The sequence below is a fragment of the Triturus cristatus genome, chromosome 9 (genome assembly GCF_964204655.1).
Source record: "Triturus cristatus chromosome 9, aTriCri1.1, whole genome shotgun sequence".
NCBI classification, from domain to species: domain Eukaryota; kingdom Metazoa; phylum Chordata; class Amphibia; order Caudata; family Salamandridae; genus Triturus; species Triturus cristatus.
In genome coordinates, this window is record NC_140592.1 from 700,769,519 (window position 1) to 700,784,306 (window position 14,788).

Sequence of the window (14,788 nt, forward strand, 5' to 3'; positions counted from 1 at the left end):
TTTGTCTTATTGGACCGCTCTGGCCTTGGGTTCTGCCGATCGGATTTGGGGTTCAAGAACACAACCGTGTCATGGGCAAACACGGTAGTAACAGTTGCCGATTTCCAGAGCAAATGGTTTCGCGTCTGCTCGCCACTCGAGCACTGGCCATCACGTCAGATGCAGCCACGTCTCCTCTTACAACCATTTAGCAAAGACCACCCAAATGACATGCACTATATGTTTTTGAAAACATACACTTGTAGCTGACAAGTTTTTTCCTATTGTGCGACTTTGCAATTTTTTCACTGTACTTAGGTGTGACATTTCAAGGCCTTTTTCGTGACACACTCTGGGAAACATCTTATTGCCGTAAAATGCAGTAGAGTCAAAGTTATTACTACAGCCATTTTAAATTACCACCGTTTGTGACACTTGTGAAGTAGAAAGACCCCTAAAACAGCCCTTCCCTTGACATGCATCCCATTTCAAACAAGATGGTTCTGGATTATTTTGTGGAATAACAACAAAGAAAGCATATAAAAGCAGCGTTTAAATGTGTCCTGAATCACTCATGCTATAAACCGTACCCACAAATGTTGCTTTTCGCGCCGCTCAGAAAGGCTTTGGAGGGCTGTCCGGACCCCGCGGCGGCAGCCCGCTGTTCACGGCCTGGGTAAATACAACACCGAATGTGGTCTTGTGACCACGGCTGTATGACTCACCACTCAGGGGCAGCGGGCAGGCTGAGAGGCGCTGCCTTTGGACATGGGAGAGGTGAGAATTAAACTTTTGGTACCTTTTGTGTGTGTTTGTGTGGTGGCGCGAGAGACCGAGGGAAAGTGAGCCAGTGTGTGTGCAGGTTTTTTTGATTTGTGTTCTCTTTTTTATAGGACGGTTCTCATCCACTTTGAATCGTGCAACCAATTGAAACATATAGACAAGCATTTGCAATGCAATAGGTCTCGCATTTACACGAGTTTGAGATAGTGGCATTGTAAATGACAATACCTTTTAATTATGTTTTTGTTTTTTAAAACCTAAATAAAAGGCATTGTCATCTACAATGCCAATAGCTCAAGCTTGCGTAAATGTGAGACCTATTGCATTGCAAATGGTTATTTTTTTACTTTGAAAAGCAACTGGGGCTAAATTGCTGAGTAATTATTTTTTTAATCTTATGTCTGTTCAGCAGAGGACTGATGTATTATGACCAGCTGACTATTTGGAAGTGTTTCTCAAACCATAAAATGATGTTCCTAGCCTTTACACCCTTGGCACAGAGACTGTATATTGAAGTCTTAGCCGCCAATAATGTATTTTGCAGTACTATGCATTAAATGTGCTTATAGGATGAGTATGATCTATGTTTATTACATATATGGCCCTCTCGGCCGACTGGAAAAAGTGTCAACTTTCCCTCTACAATTTCTTGCTCATCGTGTTCCAAAGTATCGGCTAACTCCTTTAAAGCATACCAGTTTTGAGATGGTAGATGACCACTGATGAGTATTGTTTTGTTTGCCTCATTTATTAACAGTAGTTTGAGTGCTTGGCTACTAATCACTGAAGTTTGCCCCAGTAGTTTAGGTATTCTGTAGTTTATTGCTGTTTTTTGTTTAGTTTACCTATTTAAGCCAGAGACCGGATGACCAATTTTGCAGTACTATTTCTGTAGCCTAACCCCAACCAATTCTAAATTAATTTATCCTGTGTATGCTTTTCTCAAGTAAGGCAGAAGTTGTTTTTGCGCAGCACAGCACTCAGGAAAATGTTCTGCATGGCTACAGTTATAAGGTCCAAAAGGCTACATCTATTGGCTATGCCAATGCTGGTTCAATGTATATTGTTTTCCTAAACGACTGTTGTACTGCTCATCTCTTAATTACATGAGCAGTGCCTCCTTGTAGCACTGTTTTAAGTGTGGTGTTGACAATTAGGTGCTGGTGCCGAGCACCGGAAAGCACCGGCTCAAATTAAGCACTGGTCAATAATAAGTGTTATTACTGCATTAACTTTACATTGGTCCTGAATAAACTCAGCGGTTGCAAGTGGTTCCTCATCAACCTCTCTTCACTCCTCTAGAACGTATCCCAGCCACTCCGTCTTTCAACTATTGAGAACAGACAGGACCATTTTTTTGGAAAAAATGGGCCCATTTGACCTTTTTAAACTTAGATTTCAAGGCAGCCTATTACCCGTCTTATTCATACTTCACCAACAAAATCAGTATCTACACTGTATCCACCCTTATCAACCCATCACCCCATTCTACCTCCAGATACCTTTGTACAACGTCCTGGTTTAGATCCTTTACCTTCATGTCTCCCAAGCATTAGAACATGCTACTCCATTCTTAGTAAAAGCATTTGCGAAAGCCCTAAATGCTTACCTATTGGTCATAGAAGGCTACCTAAAAGAAATGACTAACTTTTCCATGGAGTATTGAACACTACTGGCTGCTTGATCACCCACTCTTGGACTGTGCTTCTATAAGTTTGCCTTAGTTATGTACAGGGTATGTGTCGCCTACTACTCCATCATTCTACCCTTTCCTTCCACTTAGTTTCTTCAACCACTGATCCCCCTAGTCCTTCAGTAACGCAAGAGACAGCCTGTCCAAGAATGTGAGACAGTCTACTTTAAGACAAGAGGTTCTTGGTTGATACTTAAAATGTTAAATTACTAAGACCATGTATTCTTTCTGACCCCAGCTGATTGGGGGGAGGGAGGGGGTTACATAAAACAAAGGAAAACAGAAGTCCTCATTCATCAAAACTATTCTTACAGGTAATTGACTTTTTTCTGTTGAGGATTTTTCTTTGCTAAATATTGTACTTTTTTGTATGGTTGCTGTTTCATGCAAATACATACAAAAAATATAAACATGAAAAGACGGATGCCAATTAAATAGTAGCTTTTGAAAAATGTTTTAACTTGGTTAAATAGGACTCCAGACTAATTGCTTGCAACCCTCAGCTGCAGCTGTGTGGCAAAGATTGCTGAGCAACAAATGGGTGGCACCAGGGGCGTAACAAAGGCCCAGAAAATTATTTGGAAATAGAACAAAGGTAGGGCAGAATATACATGTATTTCTTTACTTGCAATGTTTGGTTGAGTTCCAGTGTATTACAGTGTAGCAAGTTTATATGCTTGAAATGAAGACTAGTCACGCTCATATATGTTGATTTTGATACTATGTACTGGAGTTAGCAGGCAAGGTTTAAAGTGAACATCTTTCATCTACTGAAGTCACTGCTGTCGGGCCTGCCAGGTCCTCTCGATGACAGGCTGGGAACCCTTGGTTATCCATGATAACACAACAGTATGCAAAATACAGCAAATACCATTGAAGCTGCCGTAAACTGCTTGTGATTAATCCACCTTCTTATGTGACCTGAACTCTGCTTAATGAGGTAAAGGAGCTTAGAGCTCCAAACCTCCCCAGAGGCCTCAGCCCAATTATTTTTTTTTTTGGGTCAACCACACATCTTCTGGACAACATGGAGTTCTTTAAGCTCTGCTCATTTTGCCAAAAAGTTATTTATTTCTTACTTGACCTCTCCTCATCCCGCGTTGCAAGTGGTATGCACATTATGCTCTTTATGTGACTTGGAGGTTGGGCCCTGGGAGCTTTGTGCCCATGGCTGACACACATTCACATTTCAGGCCTGTTTTCAAACGTTGCTCAGTATGCAGAGTGAGCAAGATCTATTCAGAAGATCCTCTCACAAAATGCTTTACTGTCTCCACAATTCTGTACATGTTCCCAAAGATTGCAGTGTTTGTAATACAGTCCGCATTTCGACCCTCAATGAGAAGGAGGGTCACGTTCTTCGTACTTTAAAATCTGAATCCCCTGTGTGGGTTTCAGCGAAGAATGACACTCGACAATCCTCTTTGAAGACTAAAAAGTGGAAATTGGAACTTGTCATTGCCAAGGATTTAGGAACAGCTTTCTTAGAGACCCTTGCGAAAAGACCCTTGGTTCCTGCCATCAAGATGCAAATTTCTCCTTTTGCACGTGCTTCAATGGAGAGATCCAAATAACAACCCTCTTCAAGTACGAGTTTCTCTCTGTTTGTGTGTAAAAGATGGCACCATGGCAAATCCATCATCCACTGCTGAAAGTAAATGGAAATCTGCAAAACTTTAACGGCCGGATCCTTACAGTGTAATATACACCTGCTCAGCATGCCAGTCTTGAACCGGCACCTAGGAACACTCTGCTCGAAGAGCTATCCCTCTTTTCTACTTAGACTTATTCAGCATGCAGAAATCCAACCTTCCAATAGCATCCTTCGGACAGACATTTTGTTTTTTAAATTCTCTCTCAAGGAAATCTAAATGCTCCATAAATTTTATTAGGCCCTTTAGGAAGAGGGATTATCGTGCATGTGAAACCCAGCTTCAGGTTTCTCTTTGGATATCCCATTGGGAAAAAAAGTATATGGCTTCAGATACAGCACCTGCCTTTTGAATCAGATCAAAATTATCTCAATGACATCTGTCACAGCACAAAAACACTCAAAGAATCTAGCAGCACCTAGTGTGGTTCTTACTGATCATAATTTCAGAAGATGGGGAAAAAGGTTTAGTATTTTACAGCCATTTTGATCAGAATAGCAAATACAAGCATTATAATATCTAGGTATGTTAGACAATTGTAACACCATATTGTCCCACTCCTTGAAACTCTGTTAGATTGTCGATCAGCCAAATTACATTTTCTGCACTAATTGATGTCTTTCTCTTGAGGCCTCAATTACTTTGTATTACCAAGTGGCAGCAGGGACTGTTTTACGAAGGTATGGCTGCCTTTAAAGTAAAATCTTCTGGCTTGAAGCTCCGTCTAGGGTTTTAGACCTGCCTTTGCCTAACAAGTGTTGTCCATTAAAACTTGTGAATTATGGCATGCGAGTGATCAAAACACATTAAATTGACAAGATTGTTTACTATTCCTAAATACTTTTAAAACAATCTCGTACTACATCATAAGCCAGGACATGTGGCAAATCTAGTCTATTTCCAGTAGTTTCGATGATGTTTTCTCGATCCCAGTTCTCATTGCCGAATGGAAGATGTTAGTCATTCTCAACCAGCTCAAGAGCAAGAAACTGGAACAGGACACAGCATACATGACTTGCTGGGCAGCCCGCTTGCCATTTCTTACATTCTATGATATAAAGTACAGATTTACCTTCCAGTCTGAAGTCTAATTCCATCCAGTTGCTAGTTATTTGGCAATATAGTACATGGGCACGCAGCAAAATTCATTTCAAAGAGAGAACCATGTATGTTCATACTAGAAGCACCGCGTGAGCTACGGAATTTTGGCACATGGACCTGTTGATTCTCTAAGTGGGCACATTGTTCAAATACAAACTGGGCACACATCTCGTCTCCAAGACACAGTTACAACTTCTATTTCATAATCTGCCCTTCCTGAACTTGATTGCCTAGGCACCAAACTAGCTAAAAAAAATGTGGCTAAAGAAGCATCCACTGCAAAGGTCTATTCCCTGAAATCGAAATGCTTCTGCACTTAGGCTTATTCTCAAGGGGGTTTTCCTCTTACAGTGCATCCTCACAAAGTATTGGCTTACCTTCAATACCTGAGCTGAGCCAGTCTTAAACGATTCCTCCATGAAAGTACATCAGGTGACTTTTTCCAGATATTTCTAGACTCAAAGGACTCCTTTTCTATTCTCAAATAGCGTAGTAAAATAATTCTTCAAAGAACTTCACTGTTGGATACATCTTCATACATATTATTCACCGAAGTATTTCTTCCCAGACTCTTCTGGAAAACGTTCCCCAGCGCTGCCAAGTGGTGGCATGCAGATCTACCTTCGAATGTGACATTCTTGTTATATATGGAGTACCAGCTCATGCACTGTTATAGTTTTCTTTTTTCCATGCCTTATTGACGTGGTCTGGAGCTTTCTGTCTTTGACCGAAAAAAAATTCTTTGTGTGCTGCTAAGGCAGATGTCTCTACAGAGAGCTACAGGCTTCAAACCCTGTTGAAGGTGCCACAAAAAAATATCTGTTGGATCCCCATGACTTCTGCAAATGATGGTGGTGGTCGTACCATGACTCCACGGCCTGCAATACCTGTGTATCTGAAGGCCATTGGGTAGCAGGCGGTCAAGCTATTTTTGGCTAAGACCAGCAGGGAGACTCCAAAGTACTCTCCATCCCCTTAAGTGGAGCCACCCACCTGTGAATGTTCTTCTATGAGATCTTGCCACAAAGGACACAAAGCACCTCAAGAAGGATTAGTCCTTTCTTTCAATGAAACAGTCCTGCTCTCAAGACAGTTTAGAGTCTGGGTGCAGCTCCCTTGCATCAGGTTGTGGCATTCCAGCTTTTGGCTTGATCTCTCCAGGATGATTCTGGACACTCTCCAAGAGGGAGACTGTTTTTTTGAGGTTTGGGGCTCCGGGAGCTCTGACCATAATGCTGAGCTTCATGGGCCCCAACGCATAAGACAGTCCAAACTGGCAAATGCAACATACCCTGTTTGCTCGGCACCTCCTTTACACAGATGTCACTCACTGAGTTGACAAAATTGACAGGCCACAGCCAAAGAGTCGCTGGAGAAAGGTATTATATGAAGGCAAAAAAATATCAAGGTATATTTTATTGGTTATACCCTATTGTAAACACCCGGCCAAGATTATGTTGTGTTCCAGTTAGGAAGAGATCTTCGTTTCAGATTCATGCAGGATGATGGGTCAGAAACTGATGACTTTCTGCCACCTTACAATGTGGATGCTGGCATATACATGGACTTAAAAAATTCCGGTGGCCTAGATACTTCACCATAGGGTGATTTAAAAAAAAAAAAGAAAAAAAAAGATTCTAGCATTCAGGGCCAGCTTTGAGGAGGTTTCATTTATTACAACAGACGTTCAGAAGATGTAGGAAGTTTTGAAATTCACCTCAAATTAAAATCTCGCATTGTACCTAAACTCTTACAATCATCAGCATCAATAACAAATCCCCTGCGTTTATTAATGAGTCTCTCTAAGACTCTATCAGGGCTGCATGTACTGTTGTTCAGTCGATGGGTAAGACGGTCACACTGTGTTTGTATGCCTATACAAATTCAATTGGTTTCTCAGGAGATGTCCAGACCAGGCTTATGGACATGCCCCTTGATGGTGAGCGCCTATTCATAAAGAAGGCTGATAGAGAAGGTGACTGAAAGAGGGTAGGTCAAGTAATGCACTGCTTTTTCTTTTTGATCCTCGAAGGACTAAGCTGTAGTCCTGGCTTGCATCTCTGCCTTCTGATTCTGTTCATTCGAGAAGACTAATTCAAAATGCTGTGACTGAGCCAGGTCGATCTTACCATTTGGAATTGCAACATCCCCTTGTGTCTTCACAAAAGTGCTGGAAGGTTTTGTGGCTTCCCTGTGATGGACAGGAGTTCATTTTGTTTTACCTGCAGGCAAAAGCAGAGTCCCTGACACTGATTAATGAACATCACTAGCAGACAATTCTCCTCCTCAAACTGGGACATACCGTCCATGCCCAAAAGCTCATCACTCTTACAGACAGGGGCTCACCTTTTAATTAGGCACCCTTTATGGAGCTCAAGTTAAAACCTTTCCTCCTCCTTCCTCGGAAGCGAATAATTGGGTGAAAATTCTGATGTTTGACCCAAGCCTGGTTCCCTAATCAGCATGTCTCATGCCTCCTAGGCTGCATAGCCTCCTACATCCTGTCAGTATTTCCTCCCAGATGGCCGGTAAGGGTCCTCCAAATGGTCTTGGCTTGGTTACAGATCTTCCAGTCAGTGCATCTGTATCTGCCAGGAGTGATGGACTCCTGTAGCTGCTAGAGGAACCGCCCATTCATGCGCCAGCAGGATTTGAGTACCTTGGTCATGGATTCCTCCTTGCAGGGCTGGGGCGCTCATCTTGGTTGTATGACGTAGGGCTTTAGATTCATGTCGGAGAAGCACCTGTATATAAGTGTTAAAGCTGAAGGTAGTCCTTCGTCTAAAGGTCTTTCTCCCTTTCATCTCGGGGAGCAGCATACAGATTCTGTGAGACAAGACAACTACTAACCATTATATCAGCAAATTGAGCGGTGTGGGATCATGGACCCTATGTTGGGAGGCGATTAACCTGTGGATGCAGGTACAGTGATAGGGATAGGGAATCTTCCCAGCAGTGTTTAATGTCACAGCCTCCCTCAATGTGAGTCTCCCTCAGTTTGTTGGAGGACCATGAATGGGAGCTACAGTCCAAAGTGTTGGAAGCTATCTTCTCGAGACTGCGTTTCCATTCTTGGATCTTTTCTCCAGGGACTGGAATAGGAATTGTCAGACGTTTTTGTACATTAAACATTCTCATGTTGGTTCCCTGGTGATCCCTTCTGGTTTATCTGTTCTCTGGGCCTACTATAGGCTTTCCCATTCATCTCGTCTGTGCAAAGTACTGCAGACAGTGTAGAAGGATCAAGCACTGCTGATTTTAAATTCTTCAGGCTGGGCAAGCAGGATCCGGTAAGAGGTTAAAAGGAGGCCAAGCATTGAATGCCAACACAGTAGACTTTCTCTCACGGGAGGATGGTCAGACCTCCACTTCACCTACCAAATCCATCTGTGCAGACCACTGGAGCACATATGTTCAGTGATGAGTCCCTTTACATCTCACTGTCTGACATCTTGAAGTTTCCACTATCACTAAAACAGTAGTGTCTGGTGGTGGTGACAAATGCTGCCTGGCTTACTTTCTCTAATGATGTGTCTGCTTGATTGCTACTAATTGTGTGGTTTCTAAAGGTTTGCCTTGCGTGTGTCCTACCACTCTGTTTATTGTTCTTCAGTGGAATTTGAATTTTGGATTGACATTCTGAATGTCATTTTTGAGTCTATGCACAGTATCCTGGTTAAGCTTTTACTCCAAAAGCTGTACTGTTCATGCCAATTTCTTTTGCTCATAGAGTTGGAAAACTTCAGTTCTTCTCAGTCCATCCACCTTAACAGGTTTTTATACAAATAAGTCGGTCCTTTGCACCTGCCCATCCTTTTTACCTAAGCTGGTTTGTGCTTTTTATGTGGGCCAGCTTACTTCCTTGTTTATAACCTCCTCCACACCTAACCAAGGATGGGCACAGTTGCCAACACCTGCCGGGCAGCAGAGTTGGTACTCCTTGCATACTTTTATCAAGTAAAGCTACCTCATGTCTGAGGCACTCTGTGAGACTGGTACTTTGTCTGCATGCTTGTGTTTCTTTCCTTCAGTTGCACCCCAAAGGCAGCAGTGGACATGGCGGACACTGGGGGGCAAAATGTGATGTTCTAACTCCAGTCATAAAATATTTGGGGAAAGAGCAGCGCTCCTGCCGAATAGTCCAGGAGGCTTATTTACTATTGTAACTACACTCCTGGAAAATTTTGAGGCAAGGTAAAAATTGCCCAAGTATTTTTACAAAAGGTTTGAAAAGTAGTAACTTTGCATTGTGGAAAGTGCTGCCCTGAGGGTGCAGGTCAGAAACTATGAATCATTTTGTCTATGCTCTGGTTCATGACTTCTTTAGTTATCCAGTACCATTTAATCCCACATCATCTGAGTTATTCATACAAAAGGTGAGGGATGCATCCATAAGGTGAGAAATCTGCAGAAAAGTGCAAATGTCGGAAGACTTTCAGATCCCTCACTTTATCGTTGGTCATGATCTGCCTGTTGGATACATAATCCTCCCACAGATTCTTCACCGCCCTCCCTCTTCCCTCAATTTATTGATGCTGGTTAATAAGGTTCTAAGATGTGAAAAGACATCATGAGCTGTATTTTCTCTGTTGTGACTCTTTTCCTGTGCATGCACTTTAATGGAGCATGCATAAAGTATCTGAAACTGGCACCACTGCACTGGTTGGCACCTAATATACACTGAAGGTGTGTACCTAAAGGGTAAGGGAGGATCTTCATTGCACTACCGGTTGGAGCTGGAAAAACGTTTTCCGGCCGGGAGCCTTGAATGGAGTATTGTAAAGAATCTGCAGGAAGATTAAGGTAACTAACTTTTTCTTCTGCACTTTTTCCCCGTCTGACAAAATATCCACTGGTGCAACACACTGCTAGTTGCTGTCATTAAAGATTAATTTGAATGCATACACAAGACCACCCATCAAATGCAGTCATGAAACACAGTGTTTCTTCTAGCCGTAATATCTACAAGGCACTATAATGGAATTTAGGTGTTCTCCTTTAAACTGCCCTACTTGACACTTTCAGCCAATCCTCAATTCATGCGCAACGTCCCAATATAAGTTCTTTTTGAGGAAATAAAATTCATTGCCCAACATGTTCCCCTTTTTTTTTAACTGCTTTTATTAACGTTTGAAGCAGACAATGTACAGAACACAAAATAAATGTTAGTGACTCAATATAGACAGAAGCCCCCTAATAGTTAACCAGCATATATCAATATGCTGTGTATTTTACATATCAAATTCAACAAAACACCTGCATTTTAACTTCAACCAAGAGAACTTTTTATTTGTTACATTAGTAGGACGAAAGACTTCGAAAATCAGGTCTGTTTTTCATCTCTTACGGAAATTCCAACAAAGGTTGCCCTCTTTTTAAACAAAAAGTTGTTCGCTGGATTACAGCTTGTATCTCCTCCTGCCATGGCAAAGCTAGGTTTCTTCTCAGACACCGAAGTAGAGTATTAACGGACATATGCAAAGTAACAACCTGGGCTTCTTGCCTTACCTTTACCAAGCATTACTGACTGGGTAGCCAGTCAAAATCTTATATGGTTTTTGAACAGGTGGTGCTCCTCAACCTGGTTTACTAAGATGAGCTTTATTTCCACCTCTGCTATGTGCATTTTGCGAGTTACTGTTTTCGTAATCCTAATTCTGATATATGAATCTATGAAACTTTCACAGCTCCAGAAGCAAAAGTTACTTATCAGTTACTATGGTTCATCAGCATTGGTATCTTTCATAGATTACATACACCTGCCCTCCTTCCTGTTCATTAGGCTACTAGCAATCTCTTGGACAAGCAATACAAATCTGACACTTTGTACCTCTGAGGAGGGTTGAAGGAGTTTGGGGTTACATAATGAAGTGGATGGACTACCAGTGGCGGTTTCAGTTTTTGTTGTTGTATTTGTATACTTTATCATTTACTCTTTTGTAGTTCCTAGCCTGATGTTTGGAAATACTTCGACAATGTGAATCTCTCAACGATACAGGTGCCGAAGAAGTGCAAATGCAGAAAAATAAACCTCTTAAGTTGTGGAATAATTAGAAAAGGAATTTGTTCCTTTTCCTTAATATTATGTAGTAATTTAGGTTGGAAAATCAGCTTCATCCACGTAGGAAGGGGTATACAGCACAGTACAGAAATAAAAGATTGCAAATCTGTAGAGTAAATTAGGGGAGAAACCATACCCTTTGCCAGCATTTACAAATTTAGACTTTGAAATCCATGTAATAGTGGCTGGCCAATACTTATAGTGCTCCAGAAGAAAGGAAGTGGTGTGTGCTTTCTTCTGTGTCCAAGGTGAACTAAAAGACTGCATTGTGGTTATGTAGGAAATAATATCAAAGGGATTTGAAAGCTAATATGTATTTAGTAAAGGATGCTAAAGGATTGGCTGCAAGGGGAAAGCCAGCAATTGTGGGGAAAATGTCAGAAGACACTGGTGCCAGAGGAAGATTGCTTTAATGAAGATCCTTAACAGGCAAAACTGAAAAAGTACTGAAAGTCGGAGATCTCGAAGTAAAAATGTTATTACAGTACTACTATCCTAAACCTGCCTGTTCCAGCAAGTGGAAGTTAGTGTTAGAATCTTAGTGATTTGCTTAAGACTGAATGTTCCAAGATTGTTGATTTTTAGTTGAGATTGCTTAATGTTAGTAAGTAATGAGCAAGGAAGAGGTAAGCTGTTGTTGTATTGTGATTTTAAAAGCCTTTGAATCTAAGGGTAAACTGGGTTGTAAAGTTTTGTACATGAACCCATGAGCTGAGTAGCATATTTTTACTGTATATCTTTCTCCCTTTCAGTTGGTGATTATCAGCTTCGGCCTCCTGGTATCACCATGCCAGGAGAGGTTCCATCTCTCCAAGACCTGGAACAGTATAGCACCATCGCAGGCAAAAGGCTCTCCTCCCTCCCTATCAAAAAGACCCAGTCCATACAGAGTTCAGACTCTTCAGATCAGTCACCAGTAAGTGGCAGGCCCCGTGAGAACAGGTCACCGGCAGTAACAGCACTTCAACAGGCAGCGAACTGGCATGCCAGCGAATCAGAAAGCATTGCTGACACCCCAATGAGCCCACTTATCAAGAGCAGCCTGAGTGCAGAACTGAGCGAAGGGTTCCTCAACTTCTCTATGACCAACAGAAACATACTGAGGACTAGTAGCCGAAAGGAGAAACGTAGATCTGGCAATTACAAGCCCCTGGACCATAGAGGATCCTCAGAGGGCCTTGAGAGTGCTGTTCCAAAGAAAGCAGGATCCTCAGACAGTTGTTTCAGTGGAACGGATAAAGAAACTCCCAGCACACTTAGTAGTTACAAAAGTGAGAAGACTAACTCCACACATTTGGATAGCCCATCATTTGGCCATACCGGCAGGCCGGCTGGCATGGCGGGTCTAGAGCCTCTTGCTGTTGGAGACGCCCTGCACACTGCTGCCACTAGGGAGGAGAGCGATACAGATGCACTTTCAGATAGTGAACTTCTGAAATCTCCCGAGCCAGAAGATGAAGACTGTGGTGTGTTGAATGGCTTTGCCAGTCAGAATGAGGACACACAAAACACATTGGAATCCTTTGACACTGTGATTCAGTCAGACACTTTGATAGATCATGGGATTGAGAATTCTTCAGATGAAAGGGCAAAAGAGCCCGAACTCCAACGAACAAGCAGAGACTTGCAAAGTGAACTGAGGACCGAAAGTTTGGTGAAAGACACTGGCTGTCTTGGATTCTCAGAGCCCATATTGGCAGCACTTACAAATCTGCCAGAAATGGAGCAGGTGGTACGCCCAAAAGATTTGAACATTTTACGGCAAGGCTCGGGGCACAAATCTGGCAGACGGAAGCCCTCCAGAAGACATGGAAGTGGAAGTTTTGATTGTGCTTACCACCAGGAATATGCACCAGTGCGGACTATCCTGGATGCCAAAGCATACAGTGAGACATTTTTTGAGGACGAAGACTCCAGTGATGCCAGTGACATTAGTCGGACATCCAGCATACGCTCCCAACGCAACTACAGCAGTGACAGCTCCTCTAGCACTTCATGCTACTCCCCTGAAATGGAGCGTCCGACTGCACAGCAGCGCAAACGAAGGGCCCCTAAAACCGAGCTAGACCCCAGTCACCCGGAAGGGGGCCCAGCCAAAAGGACGTATGCCCATAGGACGTCAAGCGCTGCTAGTGCAAAAACACATGCTCGTGTTCTAAGCATGGACGGCGGTGCATCAACAGCTGCCAATCAGGGGGAGTCGTTAAAGCCACCAGCCTCTGATGGTGGTAGGGTGCTGACTTTGTCCAAGTCTGACCTGGAGTCCAGGAGCGGGGATTTTTCCACCCAAGAATGTTTTGCACACCGGCTGGAATCTCTTGGAGGATCATGGGGGCATTCAGCCAATCAGCCAGGCTGGAGAGGAGAGCTTTTGGAGGAGGGTGCCATGGGAGGTGGTAAGTATTGCTGATATTTATTGTTCCAAATTATGTTGACCCTGCCTAGTTTGCTTTCAGCCCACCCCTGCATTGGGACTGTTTTGGAGACCAACAATTATATCACTATATGCATATATGATTAGTAATAGATATGGATCACGTCATCCATAGAAACATTTAGCGATGGATGGATGGAGTCATCCAGCAATTGGTGGTATTTGCCCATGAAATAACTATTATTTCTCTGTTTGTATTGGTCATAAATGTCCTATTAAGTGATGGCAGTGTTAGTAAAGTTTGGAACAGTTCCATTTGTGGTGATCAGTTTGATCTGTGGTGGAATTGGTAATTGGCACAGCAGTTCATCCCTTAGGGGTGTTCGTTACGCATAGAGCATTTTCCCGGAGTTCTTGTTAATGAATGGAGTCGTATCTTCCCTGAGGTATTAGAAATTAATAGAGCTATTCCTTCTTTGGGCTATTAGTAATAGGAAGAGCTATTCCTTCCCTGAATTGTTACTAATGTTGAGAGGCCTTCCGCCCATTAGGTATTCATAATGGAGTACACAATGAACTCACTACAGTATTGGTCATGGATAGTCATTACATCCCTAAAGTATTGGTATTGATCACCCATATTAATCATACAGAATTAGTTTTGTGTATAGTAATGAGAGAGCAAGTCTTTCACAGATATGTTTATTATGCCTCAAGCCAAACATCTCTTTGGGCTGGGACTAGATAAAGCTCTTTTATCCTTTAAGGGGTATTAAAAGATTGACCCGTTCCGAATAGTTAGCTGGAATGTATTTGTAGTAGTAAAGGATGGATTGTTTTTCCTGTCTGGGGTTTTAATCATGAATAGAACTTTGTCTGTGAAGTATTCTCCTCAGATGGAGTTGTTTTGTCCTGAATCTATTAGTAATTGATGGAAATATTCCTTCACTCGGGTTTCATTAATTGATAGAGCCCTTCTATCCTTAGGTTTGTAGCAATAGATTGGGTTTGTATTGTTTAGCTCCATTAACTTCCCAAGTTATTTGTAAGAAGAAATGGAGCCACACATTTCCTGGCATGTTAGTAAAGGACGGACTTGCTCTGCCCGAAGGATGATATTAAAGGACAGGCACTTGGTCCCTGAT

The 14,788-nt window shown here is 42.4% G+C and overlaps 1 protein-coding gene across 2 annotated transcripts in view; it reads left to right on the forward strand.

Annotated features, from left to right (window-relative positions):
- Positions 1-14,788, forward strand: part of PCNX3 (pecanex 3) — a 682,255-nt gene that overhangs the window by 125,863 nt on the left and 541,604 nt on the right. For both annotated transcript variants that reach the window (XM_085625837.1, XM_085625836.1), the window contains exon 6: positions 12,022-13,665. In XM_085625837.1, coding sequence (XP_085481963.1) covers positions 12,022-13,665 — 1,644 coding nt within the window. The remainder of the gene's footprint in view (positions 1-12,021; positions 13,666-14,788) is intronic.